We start from the raw sequence: 15,500 nt of genomic DNA on the forward strand, positions 1-15,500 counted from the left end.
ATCTTGGTTGTCGTTCTCTAGATACTCTCCAATTTATCAGTGCTCTTCTTAAAATAGCATTCAGAATTTAACACAGTACTCCAGATGTACTTTGTCCAAGACAGAATACACATGAACTGTTACCTTTCTGTGAGTGGAAGCAGTGCCACTTTTAATGCAACTCAAAATCTTATTTGCTTTTTTTAAGTTTTTGCTGGATCAGGGGCAGCTAGGTGGCACAGTGGATAGAACACCAGTCCTGAAGTTAGGAGGACCTGAGTTCATATCTGGCCTCAGACACTTAACACTTCCTAGCTGTGTGATCCTGGGCAAGTTACTTAACCCCAGTTGTCTCAGCAAAAAAAAAAGATTTTGCTGGATTTATTGCCATTCAGTAGTACTGATTTATATTGAGCTTGCAGTGTATTCACAAACAATTGTTTAATCATGCCTCCCCCAGCTAGTACCTGTGAAATTGATTTTTGATTTTTACATTTATTCCCTATTGAATTTAATTTTATTAGATTTAACCCAGGATCTTTTAGGATTTTTAATTTTAGATCCTGACTATTGTTTGCTTTTCTTCTTGTAGCATGAATAAATGATTGCATAAATAAAAATAAAAAAGAAGTATTAAACCATTATTACTATGTGCCAGGTACTATGCTTAAGTGCTGGAGATAAAAATTAAAGTCCCTGCAAAAGCTCCTGCTCCCAAAGAACTTGCATATTAATGAGAGAAGACAACTGAATGTTGTAAAATGGTGGTCCAGGAAGGATATTTTGGTCTGGAAAGGCCCAGGGCTTTTGGGTAGAACAATAAAATAGTTAAATTGATGGATACTTTCTTTATTAAAGCAATCATGTTGATTTAATTACTGTTGCCTGAGAAAGAGGTTCAGTGAATGTCAAGAAAGTGGCCAGGGTAATTTTCTCCATTAGTGTGTTCCTGCAACCTTCATTTAAGGAAGGATCAGCACCATCTATATCTTATTTTTATCACAACTCTGCTCTGGATTCTCCAGACTTATTTATGTTGACCTTGCAAGGGTTCTTTCTCTTCTTCCACTTCCTCTGTTCTGCCCTTTATAATAATTGCATCTTCCTCCATCATATCCCATACTTTTTTTTATGCCGAGACTTAATATTTTAAAAATATGGAACTCAAAAATATTGGGAGATAGAAAACTTCTTCATTTTATTTATTAGTTTTTGTATTTGATGGTTTTAAAATTTCTTTAGGGAGAAAAATATTATTTTATGAGAGTATATAGCTTTTTCCATGGTTGTCAGATTTGATAATAATAAATTTTATAAAGCATATTAAGAATTTTTTTGTATAATTTCATATAAATTGAATTACTTGAAAAATCTCAATTATGAATATTGTTGATGTACTCTTTTTTAAAGCTTTTTTATTTTCAAAACATATGCATGTATAATTCTTCAGCATTAAACCTTTGCAAAACTTTGTGTTCCAGTTTCTCCCCTTCCCCTTCCAGAAGGCAAATAGTCCAATATATGTTAAACATGGTAGAAATATATGTTAAATCCAATCTATGCATACATATTTACATAATTATCTTGCTGCACAAGAAAAATCAAATCAAACCAGCAAAAAAAAAAATGAGAAAGAAAATAAAATGCAAGCAAATAACAACAAAAAGAGAAAATGCTATGTTGTGAACCATACTCAGTTTTCACAGTCCTCTCTCTGAGTGCAGAGGGCTCCCTATGTTGATATACTCTTTATGTAGTTTTTTAAATTCTTATTTTCCATCTTGGTGTGTTTTAATACTTAATTTCTAAGTATGGTAATTATTTTACTGATGATTCCCTCTCAAACCATTTTTCTCGAAATTATCTTAAGGAAAATTGATACTTTTTTACAGTATCATTAGTTTCTTGTGTGGGTGTTTTGCTGGTCATATTTTAATAAAGAACCTAGTAGAAGCATATTTTTTTCTGAATTTCCTATTTTTATATTTGATTTGTCTTTTTTTTAATTTCAAAAAAAATATCTTTAATCATTTTCTCAGAAAAATGGTTTTTAATTAGATCAACCTAGGTACAATCTAGTCATGGACATAGAAATCTTATATGATATCATCCATAAGAATAGAATCTTATAAAGCATTACATTAGAGAGTGCTTATTTACTTTATAAGTAAATTTTTTTTTACACCAACAATTAGCTACAGAATTCTTTTAACTAGCACATTTTCTAACTACATTGAAAGTAAGCTCCTCCAGTAAACTGCTAAATATTCAGTGTACCAATTCATGAATTTTCAGGACTACATATATTACATAAAGATGAGTGATACTTCTAATAATAATAGTTCATGTTTATATAGACTTTATAGGTCATCTCCCTCTCTCTATCTTGCTATACCATCATATATATTTAATGCTTGTGTTTTAAATGTGGTCTGCATGTAATCAGCCCAAGAACATGGCTTAAGTCAAGATAGTGTGTGTGTGTGTGTGTGTATATGTGTGTGTGTGTGTGTGTGTGTGTGTGTGTGTGTGTGTGTGTGTGTGTGTGTGTGTGTGTGTGTAATAATGGTGATGGGATGTTCCTTGATCTTTCTTTTCCCCTACAGTTGATAGGATCATGAATTTAGAACTGGATGGGACTTTAGAGGTCGTCAGGTTCACCATCCCCTCTTGTTCTACAAATGAGAAGATAGAAGGCCACTTTTACAGATAAAGCATTTGAGGCTGAGAGATGTTAAAGGAGACAAAAGTTACATAACTAATAAGTGAAGCAGGATTGTACTCAAGTCTTCTTGATTCCAAGCCCAGCCCTCAATCCACTTTTATTTTTTAATTATTCGTTGACCTACAGATCCACTTCTGAGTATATATCTAAAAGAAGTCAAAGATAGTGTCAACCAAAATATTTGCAACACCATTTTTCTGTAGTATGGAAATGGACACAAACTCATTGACTTGGAATGGTTAAACATCTTGTGGTAAATGAATTTAGTGAGATATTTACTGTAAGAAGCAATATAAAAACTACATGTCTTATTGATGTCGTATGTAAAACAACTCCAACAAGATTGACAACAAAAACTCAAATTGAAATTAAGAATAATTTTCTTGTATTACTTATTGCAATATAACTTTCAGGTTTTGTTTCTTTTTTTTAATGTATCCTGTTCTTCTGTGACACCTATCTATGATCTTTATCTGTCTGCGTCCTATTTTGAAGGTCTTTTGTTTTGACATGCATAGAATTCATGTATATTTTTAATATTGTTCCCTTTTGCTTAATTTTTTCCCACTTCTGTCTTTTTTTGTTCTAAATCTGTTTGTTTGTTTTTTTAATAGAACTTCTGCTTCTTTGGAGATAGTATTTATTGCGTCTTCTAAGTTTTCTATTTGTCTTTTCATTTTTTTTTTTTTTTTAGTGTTCTTTTAAAAAGCTTATTTATTTTACCATATTTTTTTTTAATTGAGTTCTGAATTCGCAGCATTCTTAGAGTCTCTCCCCCTGCTGTTAAGAAGGCAAGCAATGTATCATTTCCATGTGAAATCATGTAAAACATATTTCCATATTAGCCATGTTAATAAAAAAATAGTGAAAAAATTAGACTTCAATCTGAAGTCAGAGTTTGTCAATTTTCTCCCTGGAGGTATGTAGCATTTTTCATCTTGTAGTTGTTTTGGATCATTGTATTGATTAGAGTAGCTAGGTTTTCACAGTTTATCATTGTTACATTATTGTAGTTATTTTCCTGACTCTGCTCACATGACTGTGCAACTATCAGTTCATATAAGTTTTCTCAAGTTTTTCTGTTTCCTGTTCATTTCTTATGGCATAATAGTTTACATCATAATCATATGCCATAACTTGTTCAACCATTTCCCAGTTAATGGGGACATCTTCTCAATTTTCAATTCTTTGCCACTACAAGTTAGAGCTGTTGTAAATATTTTTGTACATTAAATCCATGTTGGGTTAATGAGTGTTCACAGTTTTGTGTACTTTTGAGCACAATTCCAGATTACTCTCCATAATAGTTATACTAGTTCACAACTCTACTAACAAACAGTGTATTAGTATCCCGATTTTTCCATGCTCTTTCCAGCATTTGTTATCTTCCTTTTCTACCATCTTAGCCAATCTAATTGATTGGTGATATCTTCAAGTTCTTTTAAGTGATTCAGAGCATCTTTTTTATATGATTCTAAATAGCTTTGATTTCTTCTTCTGAAAACTGCCTGTTCATATCCTTTTATTAATTGAGGGGTGACTTTTATTTTTGCAAATTTTTCCCCCCAATTTCTTTCTTTCTAGTCTTGGCTGCACTGGTTTTGTTTGTACAAAGTTTTTTTAGTTTAATTTAGTAATCAAAATTATCCATAATACTTTTTTTGATCCTCTTATCTCTTGTCTCTCTTTCCTTATTCATATATTTGGCAGGTAAAATTGTCCATGTTCCCCTAATTTGCTTTTGTTATGTCTAAATTATGTACCCATTTTGACTTTAGTATATATTATAAAATGCTAGCCTGTGCCTCAATTTCTGCCAGTTTTCCCAGCAATTTTTGTCAAATACTGAATTATTGCTTCCAGATCTTAGATCTTTGAGTTAACAAATAGTAGATTACTATGGTCATTTCTGCTTTGTATCATATAATCTATTCCACTGATCTACCACTTTATTTCTTAGCTAATACTAGATTGTTTTTATAATTACTGCTTTGTAATTTAGTTTGAATTCTGATACTGCTAGGCTGCTTTTTCTTCACATTTATTTTTTTTCATTTATTCCCTTGAAATTTTTGTTTTTCTTTTTTTTTTCAGTTCTTCATTTTGGGCTCAAATTTCTGACATGTCATGCCTTTTTTTTTTTTTTTTTTTTTTTTTTTTATAATAGTTTTACTTCTCTTTTGAACCCATTCTGGATTTTCTGATTGCTATTTCATGAACTTTGAGGAGTCTGCAGAATTCGTTCTTTGATCAGGGAAACTTTGGTTCATTTTGTTTTTTAATAGAAAAATACAATTTACTTGTTCTGTTGGTCTGATTTCTCTGTGTTTTACTCATTGTTTCCTCTGCCATTGTGAACTTCTATATTGTGAGCTATCATTCTCTTTGGTTTTTTAGTCTTCTAAAATTTTTCCTTGTATTCCCAATCATTTGTCTTTTATTTTGACTCCTTCAGTTTCTACTGCTGCACAGATAGTTAGGCTCATTCTTTAGACACTGGGAACCAGAATAAACTTTGTCAAGGGAAATAACTTTCCCCATCTGGATTTATAGTCTCCTTTCCCTTGGATGGAAGCTATTTTCTTTCTAGATTAGGGCTTTGTATTTCTCATACTTCCTACTTCCTCTTTCCCCTTTCCTTCCTTTTTAGTGGTGGTACAAAACCAGTGTCTACAATTCATTGTGGGATGGCATCTTAGTCATTGCTATGCAAGAGGGAACTGACCATAGCTATAATCTGCAGTAAAAATTTACAAGGTTATTCATCTTTATGCTTACTGTACTTGTGTACAGAGTGAGTTGGGGATTGTAATTGGAGATACTAAGTTGATTGTTACTTCTCTGATCTTCTGTTTTGTGGTCTCAACTTTAGTTAAGTAATATCTGATAATTCTCCACCTCTCCACTCTACCTCCCCTGTTTAATGTTTTGTGTTAGAAACATTTGTGGAAAATAATATCTACCATCTTGTTGGTCATGTGATCAAAATCTCCCTGTGTTTTTCTGCTTGAACTTGTGTGATTGTGGATTTCCATATTGAATAGAGTTCTCTAAAAGATTTTTTTCAGCAAAACAGAAAGATTACTTCAAGGTTCCTTTTATTGGATTTTCACATTTTCAGCACTGATTTTCAAATAGTAGTTTGCCTTTATTTGGTTATTGATGGATAATAGCATTTGAGAAAAAGTTAATGTGCTGTTACTTCACCTTTCTAGGCCTCAGATGCCTACAAAGTATTATGGAAGGCTCTAAATCTATAATCCTATGTCTGTGATGTAAATCAGTAACTTTTTCAATATTGACTGATTGCCCCCAAATGAAGTGAACAATTGACAGCATTGTTGGCTTCCTAAAGGTGAGCCAGGCACCATTTAGTTTCAGAGATTTGTTGAAATTGGCATTTATTTTATTGTTATAGAGATGAAATAAGGAATCGAGGAAGAACAAAATTAAGACAGTCTTAAAGGATTTGGGAAATAGGAAATATTTTACTAACTGCCAGAAAATCATGAAATCATTTAATATAAAAATTTTTCATTTGAAAAATAATGAATTCATACACCAAGTAAAAGAAGCATTTTCATGTTCATTGTGGAATAAGAGAGGATTATATGTGAAACTTCAAGACTATCATATAAAACTTGCTTTTCTTTTTAAGCTTAGAATAATTTCCATGTAAACTTTCACAGCTGTCCTGCTTGTCTGATTTTTCCTGACCTTTCTTTTGTTTTTTATTACCACTTTTCATTCTGGCACTAATTTTGGAGGGGATATTCCTTATAACAAATATGTATAGTAGAACAAAACAAAATTTCCAACATTGGGAATGTCTAAAAATATACGTTTCATTCTGCTTCTGTAGTCCATAAGCTCCGTGTCAAAGAGTCTTGAAACATGGCTGATCATTCCATTGATGAAAGTTAAGTTTTTTCAGAGTTGTCATTACAATGTTGTTACTATATACATCTATATAAACATCTCCAGTTTCTGTTTATTTCACTTTCACTTCATACAGTCTTTCCAGGTAAACTGTTTCATCATTTCTTGTCCAACTCTTCATGACCCTATTTAGGATTTTCTTGACAATGACACTGGAGTGGCTTGCCATTTCCTTTTCCAGATCATTTTATAGATGAGAAACCGGGGCAAACATGGTTAAGTGACTTTTCCCAGGGTTACATTACTAATAAGTATCTGAGGCCAGTTTTGAACTCAGGAAAATGTCTTCCTGACTTCAGGCTTGCCACTCTATTCATTATACCACCTAGCTGCCCCTCACAACAATATTACTTACATTAATATACTATAATTTGTTTATCATTCTTTAATTGACGGATTCCTCTTTCCTGTTCTTTGTCAGTACAAAAAAAGAGATGTCATAGATGTCCTTTTTTAAAAAATTTCTTTAATCACTTTGGGGGTGGGAAGTAGGTCTAGTAGTGATTATGTAGAATCAAAGATACAAAAGGCTTTACTGCTTCCTTGATAATAAAGCCTTTTAAAAAAACAATTTAACTTGAAGAGGGAAGTTTATGTAGGAGAATAGAGTAGAACAGAGCAGAGTATTATGTGTGTGTATATATAGAATATATATTTATTTTGATACTGAAATTGGTAAAATTCTCTTAACTTTTTTTAATAACATCTTAAAAAAGGAAAATGTAATACTTGTCTAGGGAAAGCAAAGCCACACATAATAATTCATCAAAATGTCATAAAGAGTAGATGTTTTAATTTCAAAGTTATAGGTGGCCTGGGGTCATAAAATAAGACCGAAATTTTTCTTATTCCTTATTTCCCCTAGGTTTCCAAAATAAGAATCGAGTAGCAATCCTGGCAGAACTAGACAAGGAGAAAAGGAAATTACTTATGCAAAACCAATCTTCAACAAATCATCCTGGAGCCAGGTATTATATATACATATTGCATGCCAGTGTATATCAAAGTCAGTGTATATCAAAGTTGTGATCTATTGGAGGCTATTTGGATTATTCACAGAATTGAAAAAAAGTCTTATTTTTTAAGAAAACAAGATGCTATATTCAGCATGCGCGTACACACACACACACACACACACACACACACACACACACACACTGAGGCAATTGGAATTAAATTATTTGCCTCAGGTCACATAGTCAGGAAGTGTTACATGTTCGAGGCCAGATTGAATTCACCTGACTTAAAGTCTGTGGCTCTATCCACTACACCAACTAGCCGCCCCAGCTCACAGATTTTTAAAGAACAATTCATAGGGATATATATAAATCCCCAAATTATGATTGGTTTAAAAAAAAAGAAAGTCATCATTCTGGTTATTTGTTCTTTACCAACCACTGTACAGATTGATTGGTTTCACCTAACAGTTTTGGCATTTTTTTAAACATATTACAGGAATATATTATCATTGGACTTTTTTAACCTAGACCAGGAGTTCTCAAAACTACGGCCCTCGGGCCAGATATGGCCCGCTGAGGACGTTTATGTGACCCACCGGGTTATGGCAAATGGGTGGAGTGTGAGTTTTTGTTTTTACTATAGTCCGGCTCTCCAACAGTCTGAGGGACAATGAACTGGCCTCCTGTTTAAAAAGTTTGAGGATCACTGACCTAGACAATTACACAATGAGAGTTTTTTTCTCCAAAATAATTTGAAGAAAAGATTATAATATTGTTTGCCATTTTACCAGTTTTCTTTTCAGAAGTGTGTGGAAATTTAGTTATAGTCACCATAATAGAGATGGTTTTTTAGGTTTCTCAAAGATGGGTTCTGCTAAGTCATCAGTTTTTCATCTTAATAGATTGCCATCTTCACTACCTAAATAAAATGTTATATTATAAATGTAACAAATATACACATATAAAAACGTGGCTTTATTCTCTCTAAATATTTTTTCTATGTGAATGTGTTCTTTCTGAACTATTCACAAACTGCTTTTTAAAAATAATTCAGTAGAATTAGTGGTAGTTTCAAAGCCCAGAATCTCATGTGGCTTTGAGTTCCTGATTACAGTAAAATTAACCTGGTAAACTGAGGGGGAAAAAGTCTTTGCTCTAGAAAGGTATTTTGCATCTCCACATACTATATATAGTGAAAAATTTGGCTTGTGAATAAAACTAGTTCTGTGCCTCAAAAAACTAGTTCTGTGCCAAGTAATATGTTTTGGTTTGTTTGTTTCCAGCATTGCTCTCTCCAGGCCCCCTCTTAATAAGGATTTTCGTGATCATGCTGAACAGCAGCATATTGCAGCACAGCAGAAGGCTGCCTTACAGGTGAGCAGATGTTGCTCAGAGCAGGGAGGATAGGGGACAATATTCTTCTTACTATACCCTACTTTTAGGTGGGATGTGCAAGGAAAGGCATCAGCTTATATAAGACCTTTATGTTCTGCAAGTATTTCATATGGACTGAAGGTGCTGTTTCTAGTTGTTTTTCCCCCTTTCCCATTTCTTAGTTTTTTAGAGCATATTAGCCAATAGAGCTGTTTTTCTATCTGGAATCTAGTATCAGTATAAATGTTGCAGGAGCCCTATTGATACCTAATTAAGCCAAAAGGACCTCTAGTCAGGAATACATCATAGTGAATAATAATAGCTAACATTTATGCAGATCATTTTAAGGTTTTCTAAGCTAAGCTAATATTTACAAATGTTATTGCATTGATCTGCACAACAACCTTGGGAGATAGATGTTATTGCCATTTTACAAATGAGGAAACTCTGGCAATTAGAGATTGAAGTGTTTCACCCAGAATGACACAGTTAATGAATTACTGAGGCAGGATTAGAACTCATTTCTTCTTGAATCCAGATTGTATCATTGAGCTGCCTCAGTATTACAGTAATAATGAAAGTGTCTATCATATAGATGAAGTTATTGCAAGGTAATATGATATAGTAAGCACTAGATCTGGAGCCAAAGCACCATGGATAATAAATATCCCTGTCTTGTCACATAACAAGATCTTGTAATCTTGAACAGATCACATCACTTCTTTTCTCATCTGTAAAAGTAGGAAACTGGGCTAGGGAATCAAAGGTTCCTTTAAATCTAAATCAATTTGATTTCATTACTAATTGTGCCAAGATGTGATGTATTTAGAAAGCAAGATAGTGAGAGCTCACAGTACTAAAATGGAAGAAGCAAACTTAAATGGGAAATTTTAACAGTAAATTTCTTAACATATGATGTCAGTTAAATCATAATCTCTAATGTTGTGTGGCTTTACTGTTGTGATTTGATTAAAAAATTGGTTACAGTATATTCTTTGACAGATGTTTAAGCACTAATTCTTAACATAGGATTAAAGAATAATATTGAATTATACATTTTATTATATCTGTTCATTATTGCCAGAATAATTAACTGTCTTATTTAATGTCACCTTTAAATAAAACTTGGGATCTTTTTAAAAATAGTTATATACTTAATCATATAATTCTTAAACCATTTTCAGCATCCCTAATTTTTGTCAAGTATGCTTTTTTCTTTTTGAAAAAGTATCTAAGAAGTCTTATTCTTCTTTATTTCTAACAATAGATTAATTTCTATTTTAATCTTTTAAAAAAAGTTTTTTAATGCTATTATTCCATATTCCTTTTTACTTAATTTAACAAATTAATTTATTTCATTAGATACTGTTGAATAACATTTTATATTAGAGTAGTAGTTCTGGAATTAGGAAACTCCATTAGTCCTTGCTCAGTCACTGACTAGCTTAGTGATCTCTAATAAATCATTGAGCTTAACAGAAAAAGGAAAGTTTGGTAGAGGGGGATGAGATGGGGGATAGAAGGGAATGATAATGAGGTCTATTGTGGACATATTGAATTTGAGATGTCAGAAGGACTATCAGTTTGAAATGTCCAATAGGTGGTTGATGATGTTGATACTAAGCTTCAGTCAGGAAAGGGAACAGGCTGGATATTCAAATGTAGGTCTCATATGTGTAGAAATGATCATCAAGCTAATGGAAGCCAAAGGCAGGAGAAAAGCTCAGGACAGGACCATATCCATATTTGGGTGTAATATGAAGAATTAATAAAGGAGAGTTAGTAGAAATGGCCAGTTAGATAAAAGGAATAAGGAGAAAATAATATTACAAAAACTGGAGAGGAGAGAATTATTTCAAAGGAGACTGTGGGCAACAGTGTCAAATGCTTAGAAAGTTCAAGAAGTCTGAGGATTGAGAAAGGACATCAGTTTTGGCAAATTGATAACTTTATACAGAGTAGTTTCAGTTGCCTGATGGCGTTTGAAGCTAGATTACATAAGATTAAAAAGTGAATGAAAAGAGAGATAGGGGAAGCAGTGAATGTAGCTCTTTCTTAGAGGTTAGAAAAAAAATTGGGAGGATTTTGTGAATGGTGTTCTAAAATTATTTGATCATATTGAAGGGAAGTAATCAGTAGATTAGGAGAAGTTGAAGACTGACCTCTCCTTCTACTACTAGATTCCTTTAGAAAATTTGCTGTGCAAATCCAGAATCTTTTTATAAAAATTCATGATCTTTCACTAGCCTGCACCACAAAAAAATGATACTGCAAGATCTGTGTTAAAAAAAAATTGTCCCCATTTTGAGAACAGAGCCTTTATGTTACTCCTTTGCTGATTGGGATTACAAGGGTAACTAGATGATTAATATCATGACAAGTTTGTGATATTTCTGGTGCCTATTAAGTTTTATTTGATTTTAAAATATCCTCATTTTCAAAAGAAGGAGAGTTTATTTTCTCATCATAAAAATGTTATTAATGGTGTTGATTTTTACACCTTAGTCACTTTCTGATAAACCCACTCTGGCTTTCCCCCATGCCCATTATCAAAATCTTACTTGTAACAAAGAAAAATTTAAGCAAAACAAACAACAATATCTATGACTTTATATAAAGCATTCTGTACCCATAATTTGTCATGCCCCTGCTAAGAACAAAGTATTTCATTATCATCAATTCTTTAACATCATGATTGATTATTTCATTTAATTTGAGATATCTGCCTTTTACTAACTACTGTTATAGTTATACAGTAAACCTATAAATGTTACCATGACTTTAAAAAAAAAAAACTTACTGTGACAAGACTTTTGTTTATATTATTATGGTCATTATGCATATTGTTCTTCTGGTTAGGTTTTCCTCACTTTTAATCTTCTCTTAATTTTTTCCAGCATGCTCATGCACATTCTTCGGGATACTTCATAACTCAGGATTCTGCATTTGGAAATCTCATTCTTCCTGTTTTACCTCGACTTGACCCAGAATGAAGGAAATATTTGCATTAGGGAAAATAACTTTGTAAAATGAACTGCCAAAGTTAATATTATTCTGATTCACTCTGTGCTAAGAAATGACTCACATTTTTTTTGGTGAGATTTTGTATTTTATGCCTTGTTACAAGAAAGGCACTTTACATCTATGCAGGTGAAATGTACATAAATGGTGCATGTTATACACAGTTTGTAACCATTCTGAAATGCACTTCATTTATTTATACCAACATGCTCGACTGATTTAAATTTTTTTTAAAATTTTAAATAGGATGAACTATACAATAAGATCAGACTAGAAAATAGAAAAAAAACTACATAAGGTACTTAATTTTAAGGAAATGCCATTTCCCCCTGTAAACAAATAGGGTTGGCCATAGAAAAAAATCCATTCCTTTTGGTGTTTTATCAGACTGTTATTAATGTAACCACTGAATTCAGGTTCTTGAACATTTTGTTTTAGAAAATGGTCCTGAAATCTTTTATGTGGCCTCATTTCTTTTCTTTTTTTTTTTTTTTTTTTTTTTTTTTTGTCTCACTTTTAATCCTAGAAAAGAGAAATTAGTCTAAATTACAAACTAGTATTATACTTTTTAGTATTTCTTAAATATGAAATTTGTGTAAATGTTAACACATGATATTAAAAATTACTGTGACAATAACTTTGTTACTCTTGAGAGTTGTATAGCATGTTATTTTGTTATTTACTAATGCTGTTGTAATAAGACCTAACTGTAAAGTTCCAGTTCTAACTTAAAACTTAATATGCCAATTTTACCTCTTTCTTGTATAAAGTAGAAATGAAAATTAGAGTTATATCTTTCTGCAGGATTTTATGTATTTTGAGCAAGATTTCCTTGGTAGAGTATAGTACCTTAAGAATTCAGACCTCCCTCATAAATCCCATATTTTATAGTATATTGGGGCGTTCAGAGAAATTCAGTTACTTATCCAAGGTCACCAACTTAATATGACTTCTTAGCCAATAGGAAGTTAGGGTAGTGGCCATATTTTAGAATAGAAAATGTGCCAATGGAAGTTGAGTTCCTTTATATAAAATTATCTCTGAATTTGCTGTAGCAAGATCTGAAGCAATTTTTGAGAACTTTCTTCAGGTAATTTTCCAATCTTGAAAGTCCAAGGAACATTTATTACTGTGTCAGGTAAGACAAATCATCTGTGGCAGTGGAAGACAGAAAAATTAAATGATGAACCTGGGTTTTGTTTTTTTGTTTTTTATTTTTTTATTTATGACCTTAGCTTTAGTCCAGGGTTAGAAAACCAGCTACAAACATATCTGTTTGTATAGACAAGACAAGTTCTCCAATTTACTCTTTTAATTTAACATTCTATCAATTTGTCCACTTAATATTCCAGATAATTTCTAATTAATGTAAAGGAAAAGATGCTATTATATTCCATAAAGATCATTAAGTATAGAAGGAGATGGTTAAATTTGAATCCTATTTTTGAACCACTTATTGTTCAGTTTTGTTCACTTTATTTTTACTAACATCCCTCTCAAAAAAGGTTTATTTTTTTAAATTTGTAAAGAACATTAGAGATCATCTGGTCTAACTCTCTCATTTTATAGAAGAAACTAAAGGTCATAGAATTTAAATGTTTTGTCCATTGTCATACAAGTTGTAAATGGCATAACTGTGATTCTAGGTCCTCTGACTCTTAAAATTTACCTAACGCCTCTCTTCTTACCCATCCTAAGCAACCTCCTACTGAAACAAGCCCAAAGGCAATCTCAGCTATTGATAATGCACATTATTATGTTAAAAAAGAAAATCTTTTGGCTTTCATCATTATTTACCCCAAACTGATATACTCTTGGTTGGAGCACTCACAATCAGGCCACAGGTTGTACATATATCAAGAGGCCCATATTGAAGGAGAAGCTCACAGGAACGTTCCATAGTGCCAACTTTTGCCCTCATTCTGCTTTTCACTTCTTAGATCACATATGAAATACCTACTTAACTGCAACCATTGCCTCTCCTATTTATATTCTGTTCTCATGTGAACATACTCATTATGGTCCCTGCCATTTTTTTTAAGATCACAGCACTTCATTCTCTCAAAATCACACATGTCAAAATCCTAACTACTGCCTGGGGTCCCTATATATTTCTCACAAAAATGTAGCTAAGTGCTTCCCATTGCAACTGTACTCTCAATGATGGGATTTGAGGAGGAAATTTTTTTTCCAGGTAAGAGATAAAGTGACATGGTATCTTTGAAAAAAACACTGCCTTTTGAGTTAGGAAACCTCAATCAAGTATAGTTGACCCTATGGCAAATCCTTTCATCTCTCTCTGGATGTCAGTTTTTTCATATGTAAAATAAGAGAATTGGATGAGATTAATGTTCTGAACTTGAAATCAGTAAACTTGTTTTTAAAATATTTTATTTATTGTATTAAAATAGAATTAGTTTACAAAGGGTAGGGGAGTGGATAAAGTATTTTATTGAGACCCACTATGCTAGACACTGTGCTAAGTGCTTTATGAAAACTATCATATGACTTTGACAACAATCCTTTGCAATTTTATAATTTATTTGCAATCCTATAAATTTAATTTTATGCTTTTGAAAAACATTGTTCTGAGAAGGGGTCAGTAAAATAAGCTTCAACAGACTGCCAAAGGAGTTCGTGATATTAAAATATTAAATATTTAACATATTAAAAGTTAAAAACCTCCGGATTTTACCTTAATGTTCTTTACATCTCTAACTTGTCTGAAGCTTGGTAACAGGCATTTGTCACTCCCCAGAACCAAGCTCCAAGTTCTTTGTTAGTTTATACTTTTTAGTGCTTTTTTTTTTTATGTTTGTTTTATGTGTGTTTAATAATTTCTTTCCCATTATGTTGCAAAGAACATTTCTTCTAGTTTCTATTATATTCCCATATATCCCATATAGTGCTGAAACAGTGAGTACTTATGAGACATTCAACTAATAGGCAGCTTTGTTTTTGTTTTTCATTCGTGTCTCACCATTCATGACTCCTTTTAGGGTTTTCTTGGCAAAGATACTGAAATAGTGTGCTATTTCCTTCTCCAACTCATTTCACATTTGAGTGGACTGAAGCAAACAGGATTACGTTACTTTCCCTAAGTCACATAGCTAGTAAGTGCCTGAGCTGGATTTGAACTCAGGAAGATGAGTCTTCCTAACATCAGATCTGGGACTCTATCCAATTGAGCCACAAAGCTGCTAGGAAGATTGCTTACAAAGTTATAAAACAAATTTTTTGAAGCTGCAAAGTTTCTTATTGAATAAAAAATAATCAAACTTATAAAATTTAGCTACAGGGTTAGAAAGAATTGAACTTTGCTATTAGCATGAAATCCTTTCAAATATAAACATATGTTCTTAAATTCAATTTTTTAAGTCTATGTTTTGGGAGAAGGGCAAGGCAATTGGACAGTTAAGGGTCACACAGCTAACAAGTGTCTGAAGTCAGAATTGAACTCAGGTCCTCCTGACTTCAGGCTTGTGCTCAATCCACAGTGCCAT

The 15,500-nt window shown here is 32.3% G+C and overlaps 1 protein-coding gene across 11 annotated transcripts in view; it reads left to right on the forward strand.

Moving 5' to 3' along the window:
• INIP (INTS3 and NABP interacting protein) overlaps positions 1-12,634 on the forward strand; it is a 38,000-nt gene extending 25,366 nt beyond the window's left edge. For all 11 annotated transcript variants that reach the window (XM_074280856.1, XM_074280852.1, XM_074280862.1 and 8 more), the window contains 3 exons: positions 7,509-7,611; positions 8,886-8,976; positions 11,874-12,634. In XM_074280856.1, coding sequence (XP_074136957.1) covers positions 7,574-7,611; positions 8,886-8,976; positions 11,874-11,969 — 225 coding nt within the window. In that variant the 5' untranslated portion in view covers positions 7,509-7,573 and the 3' untranslated portion in view covers positions 11,970-12,634. The remainder of the gene's footprint in view (positions 1-7,508; positions 7,612-8,885; positions 8,977-11,873) is intronic.
• The last annotated feature ends 2,866 nt before the right edge of the window (positions 12,635-15,500 follow it).

Source organism: Sminthopsis crassicaudata, chromosome 1, assembly GCF_048593235.1.
Source record: "Sminthopsis crassicaudata isolate SCR6 chromosome 1, ASM4859323v1, whole genome shotgun sequence".
Classification (NCBI taxonomy): domain Eukaryota; kingdom Metazoa; phylum Chordata; class Mammalia; order Dasyuromorphia; family Dasyuridae; genus Sminthopsis; species Sminthopsis crassicaudata.